The 20,098-nt window shown below is 48.1% G+C and overlaps 2 protein-coding genes across 8 annotated transcripts in view; both read left to right on the top strand.

Annotated features, from left to right (window-relative positions):
• AK7 (adenylate kinase 7) overlaps positions 1-3,802 on the top strand; it is a 74,733-nt gene extending 70,931 nt beyond the window's left edge. The window contains exons 19-20 of the mRNA XM_042943225.1: positions 2,271-2,429; positions 3,167-3,802. Of these exons, the coding sequence (XP_042799159.1) occupies positions 2,271-2,429; positions 3,167-3,205 (198 nt within the window). The 3' untranslated portion in view covers positions 3,206-3,802. The remainder of the gene's footprint in view (positions 1-2,270; positions 2,430-3,166) is intronic.
• A 14,115-nt stretch (positions 3,803-17,917) lies between these two features.
• The window catches only part of PAPOLA (poly(A) polymerase alpha), a 61,745-nt gene continuing 59,564 nt past the window's right edge, over positions 17,918-20,098 (top strand). For 3 of the 7 annotated variants that reach the window (XM_042944233.1, XM_042944236.1, XM_042944238.1), the window contains exon 1: positions 18,249-18,488. In XM_042944233.1, coding sequence (XP_042800167.1) covers positions 18,430-18,488 — 59 coding nt within the window. In that variant the 5' untranslated portion in view covers positions 18,249-18,429. Of the gene's footprint in view, positions 18,085-18,246; positions 18,489-20,098 lie in introns of those variants that run through there. The other 4 variants (XM_042944237.1, XM_042944239.1, XM_042944235.1 and 1 more) reach the window with 3 other exon arrangements.

The raw sequence follows: 20,098 nt of genomic DNA on the forward strand, positions 1-20,098 counted from the left end.
CTCCCTCTCTCTCTGCCTCTCCCCCACTTGTGCTCTCTCTCTCTCTCTCAAAAATAAATACACATTAAAAACAAAACAAAATAAAATAAAATTTCAACCCTGCCACTCCCCACACATGTCATATCCCCTCTTACACTTTTGCTTTTAAAGACTTTCTTTTTCAGTAACCTCTACACCCAATGTGGGGCTCGAACTCACAACCCCGAGATCAAGAGTCTCACGCTCCACGGACTGAACCAGCCAGGCGCTCCCCCCCCTTCCCTTTTATACCTTTTAACTTCCTTCTTTGCACGTATTCTAATGGACTATATATTTTACACATTTATCTTGTTTATGGTCTTCTCCCTGCGTAGAATTAAAATTACGTGAGGATGAGGATTTTGGTCTATGTTGTTCGCTACTCTATTTCCATAGCAGACACTCAACAAATATTTGTGGAAGGAAGGGGCAGTGGGAGGAAGGATGTCCTTATGGACACGTGCTTGGGTGCCTGATTATCTCCTCAGCTTGAACGCCCGAATTTTGGTAGGCGAGACTATACCTGGTCCAATTGTTGATACTTCTAAACTACCTTCCAGCAAGGGTAAAGCAGGGCACACGTTGTCTACCAGCCTGCTTTCCTACACCTCTTCCAGCTCTGCTTTCTCAATTTTGCTCCCAAAGTATCAATCTGATAAACAAAGCCCCCGGCTCCCGGCTCTCACGTCCATTTCTGTGATCAGAGCTTTACCAGCTTTTCCGAGGCAGCTGGCATCGGTCTCTCGGAAGTCGCGTGTCTTCTCTGCCCACGTTGGGGCTGTGTGTCCCTTTCTGAGTGTTTTGCAACGACAGCCGGCGAGAAGGCAGTGTGATGGGAGCAGGAACGGCCCCGGGAGACAACGGTGTGTGTCCCGAGCTGTGTGCTGCGAGAGCCCACATTCCGCTCCTTCTCCTGGTACCTATGTGACTCTGCACAAGCCACTCTGTGCCTCAGTGTCTCCATCTGTAAGACGGGGGTGAGGACAGTGCCGGCTTCATACAGCCGCGGGGGTGACGAAAGAGTCCGTTTATGTAGAAGAACACGGCCAATGCCTGGCAAATTCCATGCATCTCACGATAGCCTACCTTTTTTTTTTTTTTTTTAGGTTTGTTTTGAGAGACATGCGTGTGTATGTGTGAGTGTGCATGCGTGAGCCAGGGAAGGGCAGAGAGGAGGAGACAGAGACGCCCAAGCAGGCTCCACGCTGTCAGCACAGAGCCTGACTCGAGGCTCGATCCCACGGACTGTGAGATCGTGGCCTGAGCCGAAATCAAGAGTTGGACGCTTAACTGACTGAGCCCCCCAGGCTCCCCCCGTGATAGCCTAGCTTTTTATGCTCCGTTGCAAATAGTTTTGCTCATCATTTATCTTTTGACAGCCTGTATGGTGTTTCTTCTGGACATAAGGAAGTTTTATGTTTGCATGTAGTCAAATCCATCAATCTTTTTCCCGTGTTGGTTTCTGGATTTGCTGTCTTGCTGGGAAAGACTCTTTTTGATGAACAAATAATATCAGTTAGGACTCTTTATCTTGCAAGTGACAGAAAAGCAAACTGAAAATGGCTTAGAAACTAAAAAAAAAAAAAAAAACAAAAAAAAAACTTATGGAAAAAAAAGAAATAAAAAAACGTATGGGTTTACCTAACAGAAAAGTCCAGGGGTAGGGCTGGCTTCAGGCAAGGCTTGATAGAGCTGCTCAGATGATGTCACCAGGGACCTGGGGTCCTTGTCTCTGCTCTGCCTTCCACATTGCTGATGTGTTTATCCTTAATTAAGGCTCATAACCAGGAGGCGGGCTGGACTGATGGGCTTAAGTCCCACTGAAACCACCAGGCTAAGACGGGACGTTTCTCAAAGGAAACCTGGAATTACTATTCCCAAGAGAGGGGGGAACGGTATGGTGAGCGAGGAATAACGGGCGTCCACCAGACGAGTACCTTCTAGACCTATTAGCACTCCTGTGATTCTTTCCTTCGTCCCTTCCTTCCTACCCTCCCACGCTTATCTAGGCATCTAGGAATTACCTTGATCTAAGAAGTGGCTTAAGGATCCGGTTTATTATTTTCTGGATTACGAAGCGGTTGTGGTAACACCAGTTACATCTTTTCTCTGCCGTTTCAAATGCCATCTTTATGATAACGTGGTGAACACTTACAGCAATATCTATCGTGTTCTAAAGTACTCCAGGACGAGTTGGGTGGAAATGCTCTCCCCTTTCTGTTTACCCCAACCCCCCAATGTTCTGTTTGTAGAATAAACGACTAGAGGAAGTCAAAAGAGAAGAAAGAGAATTATTAGAGGCCCAGTCGATTCCCCTGAGAAACTATTTAATGACCCACGTGATGCCAACACTTATGCAGGGTCTGAATGAATGTTGTAAGGTCCGACCGGATGATCCCGTTGATTTTCTGGTAAGAGATTTTTTTTATAAGCTTTTTAAAAATGTTTATTATTTTTTTATTTTTTTAAATGTCAGCACGGAGCCCGGTTTGGGGCTCGAACCCACAAACTGTGAGATTATGACCTGAGCCAAAGTCGGACACTTAATTGACTAAACCACCCAGGCGCCCTTTTCTTTATTTTTGAGAAAGCGAGAGAGAGCAAGGGGGGGACAGAGAGGGGATGGGGAGAGAATCCCAAGCAGACCCCTCACTGTCAGCACAGAGCCCGACATGGAGCTTGATCTCACAAACTGTGAGATCATGATCTGAGCTAAAACCAAGAGTCAGACACTTAACTGACTGAGCCACCCAGGAGCCCCTATAGTAAGATTTTATCACTCATTTGAGAGTAAAGATTTAGGTACTTTCATTTTTATTTATTTTATTATTATTTTTATGTTTTATTTATTTTTGAGAGAGAGAGAGAGAGAGAGAGAGAGAGAGAAACGGAGTGCGAGCAGGGGAAGGGCAGAGAGAGAGGGAGACACAGAATCCGAAGCAGGCTCCAGGCTCTGAGCTCTGAGCTGTCAGCACAGAGCCCGATGCGGGGCTCGAACTCACGATCCGTGAATCATGACCTGAGCCGAAGTCGATGCTTAACCGACTGAGCCACCCAGGCGCCCCTTTGTACTTTTATTTTTAAATTGTAATCATTACTAGCAATGTCTTCCAAATTGTTGACTTGTCTTTTTTTCTTTCAATTATAGGCAGAGTATCTCTTCAAGAACAATCCTGAAATACAGTGAAACTTTACAGATCGCGTATGATATACCTTTATGGAGTTAGAGTTCAACATTGTAATTTGAAAAATTTGCTTTAAAAAAAAAATGCGTTTCGTTTTTGGAAAGTTCCTTGTCTTCCCCACAAGCAAATACTTTATTACGTAGAAGCATTATAAAAAGCTGTATGGCAACGAGTGACATCATTAAAGAACTTTATTTGAAAGGTAAATGATAAAGTCTGCATAGCTCATGGGACAAATACTGATTTTATATTGTATTCATAGTCAAGGTATTCTGCACACTTGGATGTACGGTATGCTTTGTTGACTCACACTTTGTCAGATGTGATTGGTTTCCACTGGGTTAATTTCTGAGTTCGGGTCAGTTTCCCAGGCAATGAGTCAGAGAGAGAATGATAAGCCTCTTGGTAGAAAAATTCCCGTAACAGAATGAATAATCCTAATATTTGTGGTAATTATAAGCCGCCGAGTATGTTCAACAAACTTTACAATGCAGGCATAGGCAATCAAGCCCTATGGTCTTTTCCAGCTTGAAAAGCCCTGTAATTTCCAGAATGACACGGAATGAGAAAATTAAACTAATCAACTAGGTTTATTTTAATGGAGTATATTTCGTCTCTTTAAATAACGTAACCTGGGGGTGCCTGGGTGGCTCAGTCGGTTGAGCATCTGACTTCGGCTCGGGTCATGATCTCACGGTTCGTGGTTTGAGTCCTTCCTGCATTTGGTTCCATGCTGTCAACACAGAGCCCTCTTCAGATCTTCTGTCCCCCGTTCTCTCTGTGCTCCTCCCCCGCTCATTCTCTCCCTCTCTCTCTCTCTCTCTGAAAAGAAAGAAACTGAAATAGATCTACATATATAATGTAGTCTGAATATAACTGCACTTTTTTTTTATTGAGGTAAAATACAACATAAAATATACCATCGTGACCACTTAAAAGTGTACAATTCGGGGGCGCCTGAGTGGCTCAGTTGGTTAAGCCTCCCGACTCTTGATTTCGGCTTGGGTCGGGATCTCTCGGTCGTGAGATCAAGCCCCGTCCTCAGGCTTTGCGCTGAGAGTGTGGCGCCTGTTGGGATTCTCTCCCTCTGCCTCTCCCCACCCCTCTCAAAGATAAATAAATAAACTTTAAAGCATACAGTTCAGTGGCACTAAGCACATTCACTATGTCTGTTCCATGAAAGGGAGGTGTGTGCAAAACGACCTCCGAAGCCCAAAGGGGCAGTAAGACGGAAGAAAAAGGCTGACAAATCGAGCTTGATAAGAAATGGCTTATTAAGGGTCTTGCCAGACTCCAGCTCCAGCAGGTCCAGGGGTTCCCCAAGGATGAACGGGCGTCGGCAAAAAAGTGAAAAAAAAAAAAATAAAACAAAAATAAAAACGGACACAGACCACGGCAGTGCGTGGAACTGGCCGCTTTATTGTGGCAAACGTGGCATTATGTTTGTTCGCAATTTCCTTGTAGCGTCATCTATGTTTTCTGGCATTACCTGATTCTAAAAATGTTCCTACGTGTAATCACCCTTTAAGGAATAACATGGTTATTCTTTCACAACGTTCCCTCCTGCCCGTGGCTGATTGATTAATTTCTGACATTATTTTCATGATGTATCTACGTTTATCATCTATGAAGCATTTGCTCTGCTGCTTTCATGAAAGGTCATCTATCTCTCAACCCCTCAGGCGGAACAGTTACAGGGACATGACCTCTTAGTTGTTTCCCTGAACCGTTTGTGGTTTGAGGAACAACTGTTTGCCTCGGTCCGAGGTGCCAGGAGGGGGCCAAGAGGGCCTTAGGAACCCACGCCTTACACATTCTCAGAGAGACAATGCACCTAGGAACGAATGAACCATTCTGTACTTTAGCCCTAGGTTCAGTCATCATCTGGAATGCCTCCGGGGGGCCAAGTGGGCCTAGGGGTTGGGGTAACTTGTGCCCATAGATACCCGGAGTGGGGCTTTCAAATCCATTTGTTCCTTCCTTGGCTGGGAAATGTATGAGGCTATCCTTCCTCTGGGTAGAGGAGTCTTTATAGGGGGCGGCAAGGGCTAAATGTAGGGCCGCACGATTTCCTCGATTTCCTCGCGGAACCTTCTTCCTCTCCCCGATGGTTCTTTTCCCAGGGGGCCTGTCGAGGGCAATTTCCCAATAGACGATTCCCCAGGTACTTTTATTAAGGCCAAATTACATAAAAGCGGGAGTACGAGAAGCTTCGCTGTCGCTGGGCCGCCCGCCTGTATAGCCCTAGGGGCTGGGAGTCCACCCAGTGGGAGAATGGTTAAAAATAAGTGTGTGTAATAGTCCGATTTTGGGGACAGATCAAGAACGGTTATGCCCCGAGGGTGCATTTAAGGGTGTGGTTGAACAAAAGGAGAGAATGTGAGGGGAGGGCTGTGCTCGTGAAAGCTTCGGGTCACCGAGCTGTCGTCAGGGCACATTTGCCCCAGATGGGGTTAGTCTGTTCCAGCCGATGTTGGATACTCGTCACCACTACCCGGCCTCAGAACCTTTCCATCGCCCCAAATGGAACTCCTGTACCCTGTACTAGCCCTTCAACCCAGCTCCTGGCGGCCACCAATCCACTTTCTGTCTCTCTGGATTGGTTTCTTCTGGATATTTTATGTAAACGGAATCCTACGGCGTGTGGCCTTTTGTGTCTTCTCTCACTGGCATGTGTTCGAAGCTCACGTCGTGGCACGGGTTCCTTTTTGTGGCTGAATACCATTCCCACGTACGGACACGCCACCGGTCTAATCGTTCATTCGCTGATGGACAATTTGGGTTGTCTCCACCTTTCAGGTAATTGTGAATAGTGCTGCTGTGAACATTTGTGTACAAGTTCTTGCCTGAACAACCGTTGTCAGTTTTGGTGGGGGGCTTGCTCCCTTCGTACTTGGGTTGACTGTCTTTTTGCCATTGAATTGTAAGAGTCCTCTCTATATTCTGGATGTAAGACCCTTATCAGATAGAGGATTTGCAAATATTTCCCCTATTCTGTGGCTGGTGTTTTCTTTCTTTTTTTTTTTTATTTTTTTAAATGTTTTTATTTATTTTTGAGACAGAGAGAGACAGAGCATGAGCAGGGGAGGGGCAGAGGCAGACACAGAATCTGAAGCAGGCTCCAGGCTCTGAGCTGTCAGCACAGAGCCCGACGCGGGGCTCGAACTCAGACTGTGAGATCATGACCTGAGCTGAAGTCGGATGCTCAACCGACTGAGCCACCCAGGTGCCCCCGTGGCTGGTGTTTTCACTCTCTTGATGGTGCCCTTTCGTGCCAAAAAAGCTCGCCATTTTGATGACATCCAATTTACCTATATTTTTCTTTTGCTTCACTGCACTATTTTTGACCCTTATACTTCAAGTTGCAAGTCATGAGCCCTCGTGACAGTTACCTTAATCCTAGAGCCTTAATCCTAGTCACCTTTTTGTGCCTTCCCACGATGGTTACATTTCGGGACCTTGCTTCTTAGTTCGCTGAGAAAACCCAAGCAATCAAAAGGGCTGTTCTCTTCTCCCTACTGCAAACTGGCTGTTTTGCTTCCGTGCTCCCATCCGAGACCAACTCCTGACTCCCTGGGTGCATCCCTGCTCACGTCATCAGATTCTGTTCCTAGGGTGGTCTCTTCTCTCCCACAGCCTGACTCTCCCCTCCTTTCTGGATCATCACTCTTAGCTTTGAACTTAACGTACTAGCTCCCACGCTTCCAAACAAAACAGGACAGGGGTACTGTTCGTGGGTTCGAACCCCACGTTGGGCTCTGCGCCGACAGCGTGGAGCCCGCTTGGGATTCTCCCTCTCCCTCTCTCTCTCTGCCCCTCCCCCACTCATGTGCATACACGCGCTCTCTCTCTCTAATAAATAAATAAGCATTAAAAAACCCCACACAGGACAGAAGCTGATTAAAATGCAAAGCCTTCCTAGACTTTGGTGTCCCCCTCCAGCCAGGGTCCCAAGATCCTGCTCCCCTTTAGGTCAAGGTTACAGTGACCTCCACATTTCTAAATCCCTTGGCCAGATCTGGGTCCTCATCTTACTTGACCTCTGCGAGCATCTTATCATTTCCTCCCTGAAACCCCCTCTTCCTTCCACCCGAGTGTCTAAAGCAGGGCCAGTCCAATTCCTATCGCTCTGCCCCCTCCTCCCCACCACTGCTCCCCGCCCCCTGCCCACCATCTCAGGGACCCCCAATTCCATCCTTCCAAAGCCTGGTGTCACCTGCAACTCTTATCTACAGTCAGTTCACCAGCGCATCCTATGGGCCCGGCTTCTGCCACATGTTCCAAGTCCCCTGCTCCTCACCCCTCCTGCCCCAGACACCCACATGTCCTGCCCCAGACACCTTCATCTCCCACCTGGCTGGCTGCTGTCACCCATGACCGGGCTGCTACTTCCTGTGACTGCTCTCCACGTACCGGCAGGGGGATCCTGTTCAAACAGAAGTCCGATCCGCTCCAAGCCCTCCGGGGCCTGGCAATCCCACATCGGGCGGGGGGGAGGCGAAGTCCCGACCTTGCCTAGGAGGCCCGACACAGCCTGACTCGTGCCCTCACTGCCCCCTCACTTCACTCTTCACTGCCAAGTACGGTCTGCTGTGGGGCCGTCGCCTGGAATCCTCGGCCCACACGTCTCCCTGTGGCTCACTGTCACTTTGTCCTTGGCTTGGATCCAATAGGTCCCTGGAGGGGCCTCCTCGGCCCGTCTTGTCCACGGCGCCCCACTCCGTTCTCGTTCTCTGCTTATGTTGACGTTCTGTTTCTCGTCTCTCTCCCCCACTAAAATGTAAGCTCCGCAGAGGTGGGGGTTTCGGTTTTTTCCTGGGTCTTCAGAGATGAAGAAAGTACATAGCTTCATGGTAGACGTGTAATAAATATGAGTGAATGAAAGCTTTGCAGCTGAAATTTTGTTACAGCTATTGTGATTTTTTTATGTATAACCGATTCCAGTCTCCAGTCCTTTGCGGAAGTCCATAATATACATTTCCATACGGCTGTGATGGGTTTACTCAAGTAACTCTGGGGGTCACTACGAGGCTTCACTAATGGCACCGATTTTGGTGAATTCACCATGGAGTCCAGCCCTCAGCCACGCCCTCAGGATAGGTAGGACCCTGAGACGCTGACTTACCTTAAGTCTCCTAGGAGACAAGAGAGGTCAGGGTACCGACTTACTTACAACGGGACACCATAGTTGTTTTCTTTAAAAAAAAATTTTTTTTTTTTTAACGTTTTCTTATTATTGGGAGACAGAGCATGAGCAGGGGAAGGGCAGAGAGAGGAGGAGACACAGAATCTGAAGCAGGCTCCGGGCTCTGAGCTGTCAGCACAGAGCCCGGCACGGGGCTCGAACTCATGAACTGGGAGATCACGACCTGAGCCAAAGTCAGACACTTAACTGACTGAGCCACCCAGGCGCCCCACGGCAGGACACCATAGTTGTTGGGTGGGAAGGTGCTCACACCCATTCTGCCAAGGCATTCTCTTCCTGGAAGCAGATTTTCTGAGTAGCCAGACGGTCACAACTGCTTGGTGAACGCAAAACCAGGACGAGGCATTGGCCTCAGCTAGTGTGGTCTGTCCACCCCCGCCAGACCTGTTACGTGCTCTGGTTCTTCCCGACCAGGTGCACTTGCCAGGACTTTTGGATGGGCGGTGAATTTTTACCTCTGTGATTCTCCTTGACACATTCGCACTTCAGAGATATTAATATATTCATCCTTTCAGGTCTAAGGTTGGGAGGCGCTCTAAGGTGACTTTTCACTTTTCTGTCACTTTATAATTAAAGTCTCTGAAGGCAATTTTCCCTAAAATCTGAGCAGGCCAGCTCGTCACTGCTAAGCATCCTCTCTCTATAGCTGTAATTTGGATAGACATATACACCTATAGTTTGGATAGACATATTTCCATATTACTTAAAAGAGCTGGTGCCATTTACAATAAAATGCCCAGGTACAATCTAAAGAAGATGTGTCAAACCTCTACACTGAAAATTATAAAACACTGCTGATAGTATTTAAAAATGAAATAAATGGAGGGATAAACTATGTCAATGGCTTGTGAAGCTCAATATTGTTAATATTCCAATTCTTTCCCCAGTAATGATACAGAGAGTCAATGCAATCCTAATCAAATTCCCAGTGGATTTTTTTGTTTGTTTGTTTCATGGGAATTGATCATCTGATTCTGAAAAGTATTTGGTAACGCAAGGGACCCGGAATCATCAGAGCAGTCTTTTTTTTTTAAATTTTTTTTTAATGTTTATTTATTTCTGAGACAGAGAGAGGCTGAGCATGAGTGGGGGAGGGGCAGAGAGAGAGGGGGACACAGAATCCAAAGCAGGCTCCAGGCTTCGAGCTGTCAGCACAGAGCCCAACGCGGGGCTCAAACTCACAGACTGCAAGATCTTGACCTGAGCCGAAGTCGGACGCTCAACCGATTGAGCTACTACCCCCCCTTTTTTTTTTGAGAGAGAGCAAGAACAAGTGCACACACCTGTGAGTGGGGGAGGGGCAGAGAGAGAGGGAGAGGGAGAGAGAATCCCAAGCAGGCTGCATATTGTCAGCACGGACCCCAACATGACAGGGGCCAAAATCAAGAGTCGGGTGCTTACCTGCTTAACCCGCTGAGCCACCCAGGTGCCCCCAAAGCAGGCTTAAAGAATGACAAGGAACCTGAAGGACTTCACTCTCCAGGTATCAAGGCTTATTATAAAACTACAGTAATTAATGGGGCGCCTGGGTGGCTCAGTCGGTTGAGCGTCCGACTTCAGCTCAGGTCACGATCTCATGGTCCATGAGTTCGAGCCCCGCGTCGGGCTCTGGGCTGATGGCCCAGAGCCTGGAGCCTGCTTCCGATTCTGTGTCTCACTCTCTCTCTGCCCCTCCCCCGTTCATGCTCTGTCTCTCTCTGTCTCAAAAATAAATAAATGTTAAAAAAAAAAAAAAAAAAAAAACTACAGTAATTAAGATCAATGGAACAGAAAATATGGTCTTTCCTATAAATGGGGCAGGTCGTTTTAGAGGGTCATACGTTTAAAAAATCAACCAAAAACCCCCCCCCAAACCCAAAAAAACCCAAACCCTTGACCTCTAACTCACACTATATGTAATATTATTTTAGGATGCCTTGTGGACCTAAACAGGAAAGTCAAAGCAATAAAGCTTCTACAATAGAATAAAACATAAGAGGAGTTCTTCATAACCCAGGGGTGGGTGAAGATTTCTCAAGGAAATATTAAAAGAGTAAAAAGGGGGTGCCTGGGTGGCTCAGTTGGTTAAACATCCAACTTCGGCTCAGGTCAGGATCTCACAGTTTGTGAGTTTGAGCCCCACATCGGGCTCTGTGCTGACAGCTCAGAGCCTGGAGCCTGTTTCAGATTCTCATTCTCTTTCTGCCCCTCCCCTACTTGTGCTCTGTCTCTCTCTGTCTCTCAAAAATAAATAAAAATGTAAAAAAAAAAAATTAAACAAAAGAGTAAAAAGTCATGCTTCAGAATTAGGAAGATACTTGCAATGGATATACATCGATACGCACTGAAGATATAGGCCAGAGGACTTGTACTCAGAATATGTTAAAAATTCCTTCCAAGTCAATAAAACTGACAGCCCAGTGTATTTATTTATTGACAATCCAGTTTAAAAAAAAGAAGAGGGGCGCATGGGTGGCTCAGCTGGTTAAGCCACCAAGTCTTGGTTTCGGCTCAGGTCACGATCTCGCTGTTCGTGAGTTCGAGCCCTGCCTTGGGCTCCACACTGGCAGTGCGGAGCCTGCTTGGGATCTCTCCCTCCTTCTCTCTCTCTGCCCCTCCCCTGCTCACTGTCGGCCTCTCTCACTCTAATTAAATTAATTTTAATTCAAATTAAGAATAAAATAAAAACAGGCAGGTGACTTGAGAAACCACTTCATCAAGAGGATATGTGAATGGACAATTAGCATATTAACAAGTGCTCAAAGCCATTACTCATGACTCATCAGAGAAAGACAAATGCAAACCGCAGGGGGATTCCACCCCAATGCCGCCAGATGGCTGAAATTAAATGGACTGTTTCCATCAAGGGTCGAGGGGGGATGTGGAGCCACTGAAACACTCACATACCGCTGGTGGGAGTACAGACTGATGCTGTCCCTGTGAAAACCTTTGGGAGCACTTACTAAAGCGGAGTACGGGCACACACATGGCCCAGCAATGCCGTTCTTGGGTATATACCCAAGAAGGAGGAGTACTTACGTCTACAAAAAGGCACGTACCAGAATGTTCAAGCAACGTTACTCATAAAAGCCCCAAACTGGAAAACAAACAAACAAACAAACCCCAAATGCCCATCAATAGGAGAAAGATCTATGGTGATATTTACAATAGGAGAAAGATACTGTGATAGCAGAGAATACCACACAGCAATGAAAAAGAATGAATTGTCAGTCTGACAAAGTCTCACAGACATAATGTCGCATGAAAGAAGTTATAAACGAGGGGGAAGACTCTGTGATTCCCTATGTGGGAAGCTGAAAAATAAATATAACTGGTCCATGGCGATAGAGGTTAAAATAGTGGTTATCTGGCAACGGTGGTGGTAATGATAGAGGGTTATTCGCTGGGAGGGAGTCTGCCAGGGCACGGAACATTTTCTGTATCTTGATTTAAGTGATAGTTATATGGGAGCGTACACAGGATAAAAATTCATACAGCTTGGGGCGTCTGGGTGGCTCAGTCGGTTGAGCATCGGAGTCTTGATTTCGGCTCGGGTTCGTGATCTCACGTTTCGCGAGATCGAGCCTTGTGTCAGGCTCCATGCTGACAGTGCAGAGCCTGCTTGGGATTCTCTCTCTCTCTCTCTCTCTCTCTCTGCCCCTCCCCCACTGGTGCTCTGTCTCTCTCTCAAAATAAATAAACTTAAAAAAAATTCATACGGGTCAATAGGGAGTCTTACAGAGAGGGAAAGCATAAAAGGCTTCATACTGGTACAGATTACCATATAATCGGAATTTAATAATCTTTTAAAAAGGAACCGGTGCTCTACCTTGAAAAAATACTGAAGTGGGGGCCTGGGTGGCTCAGTCAGTTAAGCATCTAACTTCAGCTCATGTCATGATCTCACCGTTTGTGAGTTCAAACCCCACGTTGGGCTCTGTGCTGACAGCTCAGAACCTGGAGCCTGCTTCAGATTCTGTGTCCCCCTCTCTCTCTGCTCCTCCCCCACCCACTCATGCTGTCTCTCAAAAATAAATAAATGTTAAAAAAAAATTTTTTTTTAAAGTGAAGTATAGCATGTGTCCTTAAAAGCTAAAAACAAACGAAACAACTCCTTAAAATGCAGACCTGTTCATTGTCATAGAATTCCTTACAGCCCCTTCAGGAAAAAAAAAAAAATACTATTTGAATTCCCAGTAAGGAATTTAGTCTTTTATATTTAAAAACATTTTTTTAAATATTTATTTTTGAGAGAGAGAGAGAGAGAGGCAGAGTGTGAGTGGGGGAGGGGCAGAGAGAGAAGGAGACACAGAACCTGAAGCAGGCCCCAGGCTCTGAGCTGTCAGCACAGAGCCCGATGCGGGGCTTGAACCCATGAACCATGAGATCAAGAGAGCGAGCAGGGGAGAGGCAGAGAGAGGGAGACAGAGGATCCGAAGCAGGCTCCATGCTGACAGCAGAGAGCCTGATCGTGGGGCTTGAACTCACGAACTGTGAGATCATGACCTGAGCCAAAGACAGATGCTTAACCCACTGAGCCACCCAGGTGCCCCCAGAAAGAATCTGATTCTTAAGTACCAATATTCACCAGGCACTGTTTTAATGCTTTGGGCTTAGGGTAGTTTGAACAACACAGTCAGGGCTGCTATCTTCATGGAGCTTAGATTTTAGTGAGAATGACAGAATACATACTAATAAAGAAATTAGATGGGGCGCCTGGGTGGCTCAGTCAGTTAAGCATCCGACTTAGGCTCAGGTCATGATCTCAGGGTTCGTGGGTTCGAGCCCCGCATCACGCTCTGTGCTGAGAGCTCAGAGCCTGGAGCCTGCTTCGGATTCTGTGTCTCCCTCTCTCTCTGCCCCTCCCCCACTCGCACTCTGTCTCCCTCTGTCTCAAAAATAAATAAACATTAAAAAAAAAAATAAAGAAATTAGCAAGGAAGTGCCGGTTATGCAAGAAGGATGATAATGCAAGGAAGCAGTTTAGACGAGGTGGTCCGGGAAGGCGTCCAGGAGGCAGTGACACTGGGCTTTGACAGGCTGAGCACAAGCCAGCTGTGGGAAGGGCCAGGACGGCAGTGCAGAGGGTCAAGCACGGAGGCTCCGAGGCAGCAAGGCGCTGAGCATGTTTAAGGAAAGAATAGAGGCCGGTAGGGTTGAGGCACAGTGAGGAAAGAGGTGGGGCCTGAGATGAGGTTAGAGGGAAAAATTAAAAATTAAGAGCCAGATCACGAAAGGCCTTGTAAACCACTTTGGCTTGACTTTCCATTTTGTTTTGTTTTTTTAAATTTTATTTGAGGGGGGGGGGGGGGGGAGAGGCCGAAAGAGAAGGAGAGAGAATCTCAAGCAGGCTCAGCACTGTCAGCATGGAGCCCACGAACCAGAACATCATGACTCGATCTGAAATCAAGAGTCAGATGCTTAACCGCCTGGGCCATCCAGGCGCCCCTTGACTTTGTAAGTCAAGTTTGGTTTTATTCTAAGAGCAATGGGAAGCCATTAAACTGGGTTTCCTGTGGGAGCGTCATAAAAGCTGAGTTATGCTTTCAAAGCCCAGCTGCTATCTGGAGAAGGACCGGAAGGAAAGCGCTGCCACAATCGTCCAAGCCAGACGAGACAGTGGCGGAGGGGACGGAGCAGGGGGTGGTTTCTGATGGATTCGATGGATAGGACTTGATGATGGGTTGGCGATTTTGCTTCAGTGTGGAAGACCATCGTGCTGCTGACCAAAGGCAGGGACTCCAGGAGGCACAGGTCTGGGGCCAGTTATAATCAACATGCTACTGTGGTTCTTCCTTTCATGCAAATGGTGGGGGACATGGTCTCTAAAACATAAACTAATGGGGGCACCTGGGTGACCCACTCCTGCTTTCAGCTCAGGTCATCATCTCAGGATTTGTGGGTTCGAGCCCCATTTCGGGCTCTGCGCTGAGAGCGGGGAGCCTACTTGGGACCCTGTCTCCCCCCTCTCTGCCCCTCCCCCGCTCACTTGGGAGGGCACGCGCGCTCTCTCTCTCTCTCTCTCTCAAAATAAACAGACATGTAGAAAACACATAAACTAGGGGGTGTCTGGGTGGCTCAGTCGGTTAAGCATCCGACTTCGGCTCAGGCCGTGATCTTGCAGTTTGTGAGTTTGAGCCCTGCATTGGACTCTGTGCTGACAGCTCGGAGCCTGGAGCCTGCTTCTTTGGATTCTGTGTCTCCCTCTCTCTGCCCCTCCCCTGCTTGTGCTCTCTGTCTCTCAAAAATGAATAAATGTAAATAAATAAATAAATAAATAAATAATACATAAACTAATTAACACCTACTGGAAATTTTAAAAAGAATTTAAACAAAATACAGCTCAAGTGTACAATACTCATTAGATGAAAGTGTTTATGTTACTACTTTTACTTTAGTGACTCATAAATCTGGTTAATCTTGGTTAAAAAAATTTAAAACTTATGCACCATTAGTAGCCAAATGAATCATTGTAGTTTGTTAATGGGATAAAAAAACCTCCATATCAACATAGCATCTCCAATTGCCCACCTCCTAAATGACACTGAAAAAAAAAATCTAGCTAGTTTCAACAGGTCAAGAGGCTCTGCTCTCAAAAACATTTTTGTGCATTTTTTTTTAGGTTTCCTTATTTATTTATTATTATGAGACAGAGCGAGAGAGAGAGAGAGAGAATGCAGGAGGGCAGAGAATGGGGGCGAGAGAGAGAATCCCAAGCAAGCTCTGCACCCGATGCGGGGCTCGAACTCATGAACCGTGAGATCATGATCTGGGGTGAAATCAAGAGCCGGCCGCTTAACCCCATGAGCCACCTAGGCGTTCCCCCCTCCCATTTCTGTGCATTTCTTAAACTGGAAAGTACTGTGGACCTAGGAGAACCAGAAGACGTCTTCCCCCATCTGAGTAGCCAGTAGAAACAGGCACTGTGGTAGGGCGAGGGCCGCAGCCACGGGGTGGCAGCTGGAGGACCGGGCAGGGATCGGAGGACAAGGCAAAGACGAACAGCAGGGTTACTGCCTCCACCAGCACACTGGAGACTGGTTCTATCCGACTGTCCCCTCTGCTTGGCTCAAGTTACGTCCTTAAGTGGGTCCTAAACACTGGGGATACGGGAGCACCTAGCTCATCACGTGTGAACTTTCGGGTGGATTAGACTGTAGTTGCTGGGTGTGTGTAGGGCGCTTCCTAACATGCTGAGCTGAAACAGAACTCCAAGATCCAATTCTTGCTTTCAGAGTTTAAAATCTTTATCTCCAGCCCTGGCTTCTCTCCTCAGCTCCTGAGACGTGTTTTCCATCTCCTGGTAGACATTTCTAAAGGTCCCACCGGCGTTTCAAAAAACTCCTACCAAAGTACTCTCGTGACCTTGTGCAGTCTCCCAATCATCCTCCTGTTTCTCCCACCTTCCCTAGAACCTCTGAAATCATGTGTCTTCCCCTCCCTCACCTTTCACATTCAGGATTAACTACATCTCCTGAATCTCTCTGAAATCAGTCCCTTCTTTACCTTTTTTTAAAAAAACTTATCTTGAGAGAGAGATAGAGTGAGCAGGGGAGGGGCAGAGAGAGGAACACACAAAGAATCCCAAGCATGCTCTGCACTGTCAGCACAGAGCCCGACGCGGGGCTAGAACTCGTGAACCAGGAGATCATGACCTGAGCTGAAACCAAGAGTTGGATGCTTAACTGACTGAGCCACCCAGGTGCCCCTAACCTTTTTTCTTAAAAGTTTACTTATTTATTTTGAGAGGGGGGGGGAGGGACAGAGAGAGAGGGAGTCACAGAATCCGAAGCAGGCTCCAGGCTCCGAGTTGTCAGCAACAGAGCCCGATGCGGGGCTCGAACTCACCAAGTGTGAGATCCTGACCTGAGCCAAAGTCAAAGTCGGACGGTTAACCGACTGAGCCACCCAGGCGCCCATGGATCTCAAATTTTCAAGCTTTAAAGGACGGGTGTGCTACTGGGCCCTCAACCCAAACCACCTTGATGACAAGAGGGTAAGGGAGTAAGTAGAATTGAGAATCAAGTTCAAGTCCGTCTCCCCATCAGCCCTGTTCAATAGAAATGAGGGCCACGTATAGAATTTAAAATGTCCTGGTAGCCACATTTTAAAAACAAACAGATGAAATTCATTTTAAACGATTTTTTTTTTTATATATCCAAAGTACTATTTCAGTATGTAATGAATATAATAAGTATCAGGTATCTCATTATTTTGTTCCCAGTAAGACCCCTGAAATCTGTATTTTGCACTTACAGAACATCTTAAATGAACTAGCCTCATTCCCAGGGCTCAAAAGTCACAGGTGACAAACGACTATAGTGTCGGAGATTGCAGGTTTAGGTCCTGGGCTTCTCCCATTGAGCCTTTAGTCCTAGATGGTTCCTCCTGCTAGACAGATGTCCTGTGAAAACAGGGAAGTCCTTTGCCAAATTTCCCCAGGCTCCACGAGTCCATTACTAATCTACTTAAATAATTTAGAACTTCATCTTCCCCGTATTTATTTCCTTCCCGACCCTCCATAAGCCTTCGGTGGGACACTTTCGATAGCATTCTAATTCGAAGAGGGAAGGAGTATCAGATCGGCTTCAGGCACTTTTCTTTCAACCGTTGCTCCGGGGGAGGAGGGTGGGGTACGCTCCCGGGTCCCACCCCCAGGGATAGATCAGGGCCGCACAACACAGTCCTTGCTCAAATCCCAACGGTTACTGCCAGCGATCTTTCCACGTAAGTGCAGCAGCTTTATCGGTAAGTTCCAGGGCACCACTTGTTTGTAAAGATGAGCTCGTGCTCCAGAACTCGCCGTCATCACAGTCCTGCCCCGCAAACGGATTCATTCCACAAAGACTTCTAGAGCGCCTGCGTGCACACACTCTAGCGGCCAGAGGAGCCGAAAAGCTCGCCTAGGGGGACCCCGGTCTAGTAGGGGAGGGGAGTGTCCCAACAAGCAGCCCGAGCCAAGCACCCCTCCGGCGCCAACACACGCAGCAATCGCCACAAGCCTCGGGGGCAGATCTTACTGTCGCTTGGCAGAACAGTACGAAGAGGCCGAGCAACTTGCGGCCACCCAAGGCACCGACCCGAGCGGCCCGGTCCCGAGCCCCGCGCGCTCGGGCGGCCCACGGCACACCCGTGGGCGCCTCGGTCCCCGCCAAGCGCGACCTCGGGCGGCGAGAACGGCGGCACCTCACAATGCGCTGGAAGCGGCGCCTCGCGCTCGGGCCCTTCCTCAGTCGTCGGGCCCGCGTCCGCGTCGTGCCCTCCGGCGTCCTCGCTCGAGGAACAGCCCGCGGCCCGGAGCCTCCCGCACCGCTCCCACCAGACCCCCGACCCTCGCCGCGGAAGCGCGGCGGCCCCGGGGCGGAAATTGCCGGACCGCCGGCCGCCTCACGAACTACAGTTCCCGTGAGGCTGCGCGGGGCCGGGCGGCCTCGGCGCAGGCGCGCGCACGGCGTGCGTGGCGGCGTCAGCAGTTCTAGAACGTTGCTGTGGTAGCGCTCGGGCGCCATGTTAGGACGAAGGGGAAGGAGGAGAAGCGCTTAAAGCGGCGGGAGCGGTGCGGGAGTGGGGTTGGACCCAGGGCTGAGGCAGGCCCCCCCCTCCCTCCCGCCTCAGTGGATCATGCCCAGGGCGGCAGCGGCGGCGGTTGCGGGGGGGAAGTGACTGGGCGGTGCCGGCGCAGGAGACGATGCCGTTGTAAGTGATTTGTATTCTGTTTTCTCTAGCACGCCGGCGGGGCCTTGGGGGCGTCGGGGGGGAGGGGAGGGGGGAGGGGGTGGCGCGAGAGCCGGGCCCTCGGCCCGGGGAGGGGGGCGGGAGGCAGGCGGGAACGGGGCTCTTCCTGTTTCCTCACCCGCTCGCCGCCGCACTTCCCCTAGTGCTCGGTTCCCGCTTCCCCCCACCCCTTCCTGGCTCCGCGGCCGTCGGGCCGGGGGGCCTTCCCCTTCCGGGACGGCCGGGGGAACCCGGACCTTACTGCGCCCGCTTCTCCGCCCGGTCCGAAAAAAGGAAAAGAGAAAACAAAACAAAACAAAAAAGCCAATGCCTGGCGGCAGGGAAGGAAGGCCCTGCTGGTCGCGGGGTCGGCACACGGGGTTCAGGTTCGCTCTCGGCGTCTCCCAGGCGCGTTTCGATGCTCTCTTCCTGGTCTGCCTCCGCCGCGTCCCTCTCTTCCTCCCGTTTCCAGGATGCCCAAATCGTGCGCCAGAGTTAACCCACTTCCACGTCCCAGCTTGCACGAGCACTAGCTCAAAGCGCAGTTTCGAGCGTCGAGCCTTGCTCCGTGTTTGGACCCCCCCCCCCCCCCCCCGCCCCCAGGCTTTCCCCCACTCAGCGAAGGGGCACTTGCCAGGGTGTGTGTCCTCCGCAGCGCGTTTTGTTGGGTGTTGCTCTGTTTTGTTTTGATAGGGCAGTCGGATGCATTCTGCTTGCCTTCTCCCTCCGTCTCTAGCGGTGCTTTACATTTTTCTCATTGTGGACTTAAAGCTGGTCCATCCCCGCCTCTCTGGTCTCTCTAGGGCTGCGTCTTCTCCCTTGCTTCCCTTGTCGGGCGTTTTAAAAAAGTTTCTATTTTCTTTCTCTTTCAAAGAATGAGATGTAATTTGCGAGCTCATTGTTGGGATCGGAAGTAGCTTACAGTTGTTTTGTTTTGTTTGTTTTTCCTTTCTGCGTATATGCAGCAGTGTCGAGGCCTAAATAGTGAGACTGCATTTCTTCCATTTATGAAGGTTCAAGTGTAAGAGTGCTCCTCTGAGACTAGACTGAATTTTCTTCTTTGTGGTCCCCCAATGAACCATGTAATTGACACTGGAAGTTTTACTTAAATGCAAAATAAAGGTCTTCTGATTTCTAGACACCTAATACAGCACCACAGGTTTATTTCTTTCTTTATTTTTTAAGTAAAGACCATTTCTTTTTCGCAAATATCACTGATTACAGTTTTACAAGTTTATAGGTCTGTGTACTTGTGTGCGTGTGTGTGTCTTTACAGCCGAGGCCCTAACTTTGACACAGGCTTTAAGACGTCTATTGCTTTTTATACAGTATTTTTAAAAAGAATTTCATGCTCCTTCTCACCCGCTCCTGTCATTTTTAAAGGACCTGTCAACATTTCTGTAATGAGAATATTTGCTAGTTTTAATTAAATATGCAGACCTAAAATCTTGGAATCTGCAAGATCCCTGTTAATTGACTCATTCATCCTTTTAATGAAATGGTGGAAAGAGGCACTAGGAGCACTGATTTTTGTGGTATTTTCCAGTTCAGCAATTAAATGTTTTTGGTGATGCCATGTGACTTCTTTGTGTTAGCTCACGTCTTATTGCTGTGCTTGAAAAGCAACTTTATGATAATCATGGCAGTGTTACAAATTGGTCAGTGATAGGAAATGTATGCCTTGAAAGGTTTTAATTAGAAATAACATAGTTGTGTCTTTCTCTTTAGAAAATAAAAATAGTTTTACACCTACTTTTTCCCAGCATTCTTTGAGGAAGGGAGGTGTACGTTTTCTGTAAAGACCTCAGAGCAAAAATTTTTTTGGAAGTAAGTTCAAATGTATAAAATGGTAGACAGAGTTAAGGCAGCAGATTCATACATGGATAATTAGCTTTCCAGTGTGTTTTTTGAAATGTTAACAATATGGCCAGCTTTTCATTAGCTGTCCCTTTCATTTTAACCATAAGCGTAGTATACATTTAAGTAAACAACAGAA

The sequence above is a fragment of the Panthera leo genome, chromosome B3 (assembly GCF_018350215.1).
Source record: "Panthera leo isolate Ple1 chromosome B3, P.leo_Ple1_pat1.1, whole genome shotgun sequence".
Classification (NCBI taxonomy): Eukaryota; Metazoa; Chordata; class Mammalia; order Carnivora; family Felidae; genus Panthera; species Panthera leo.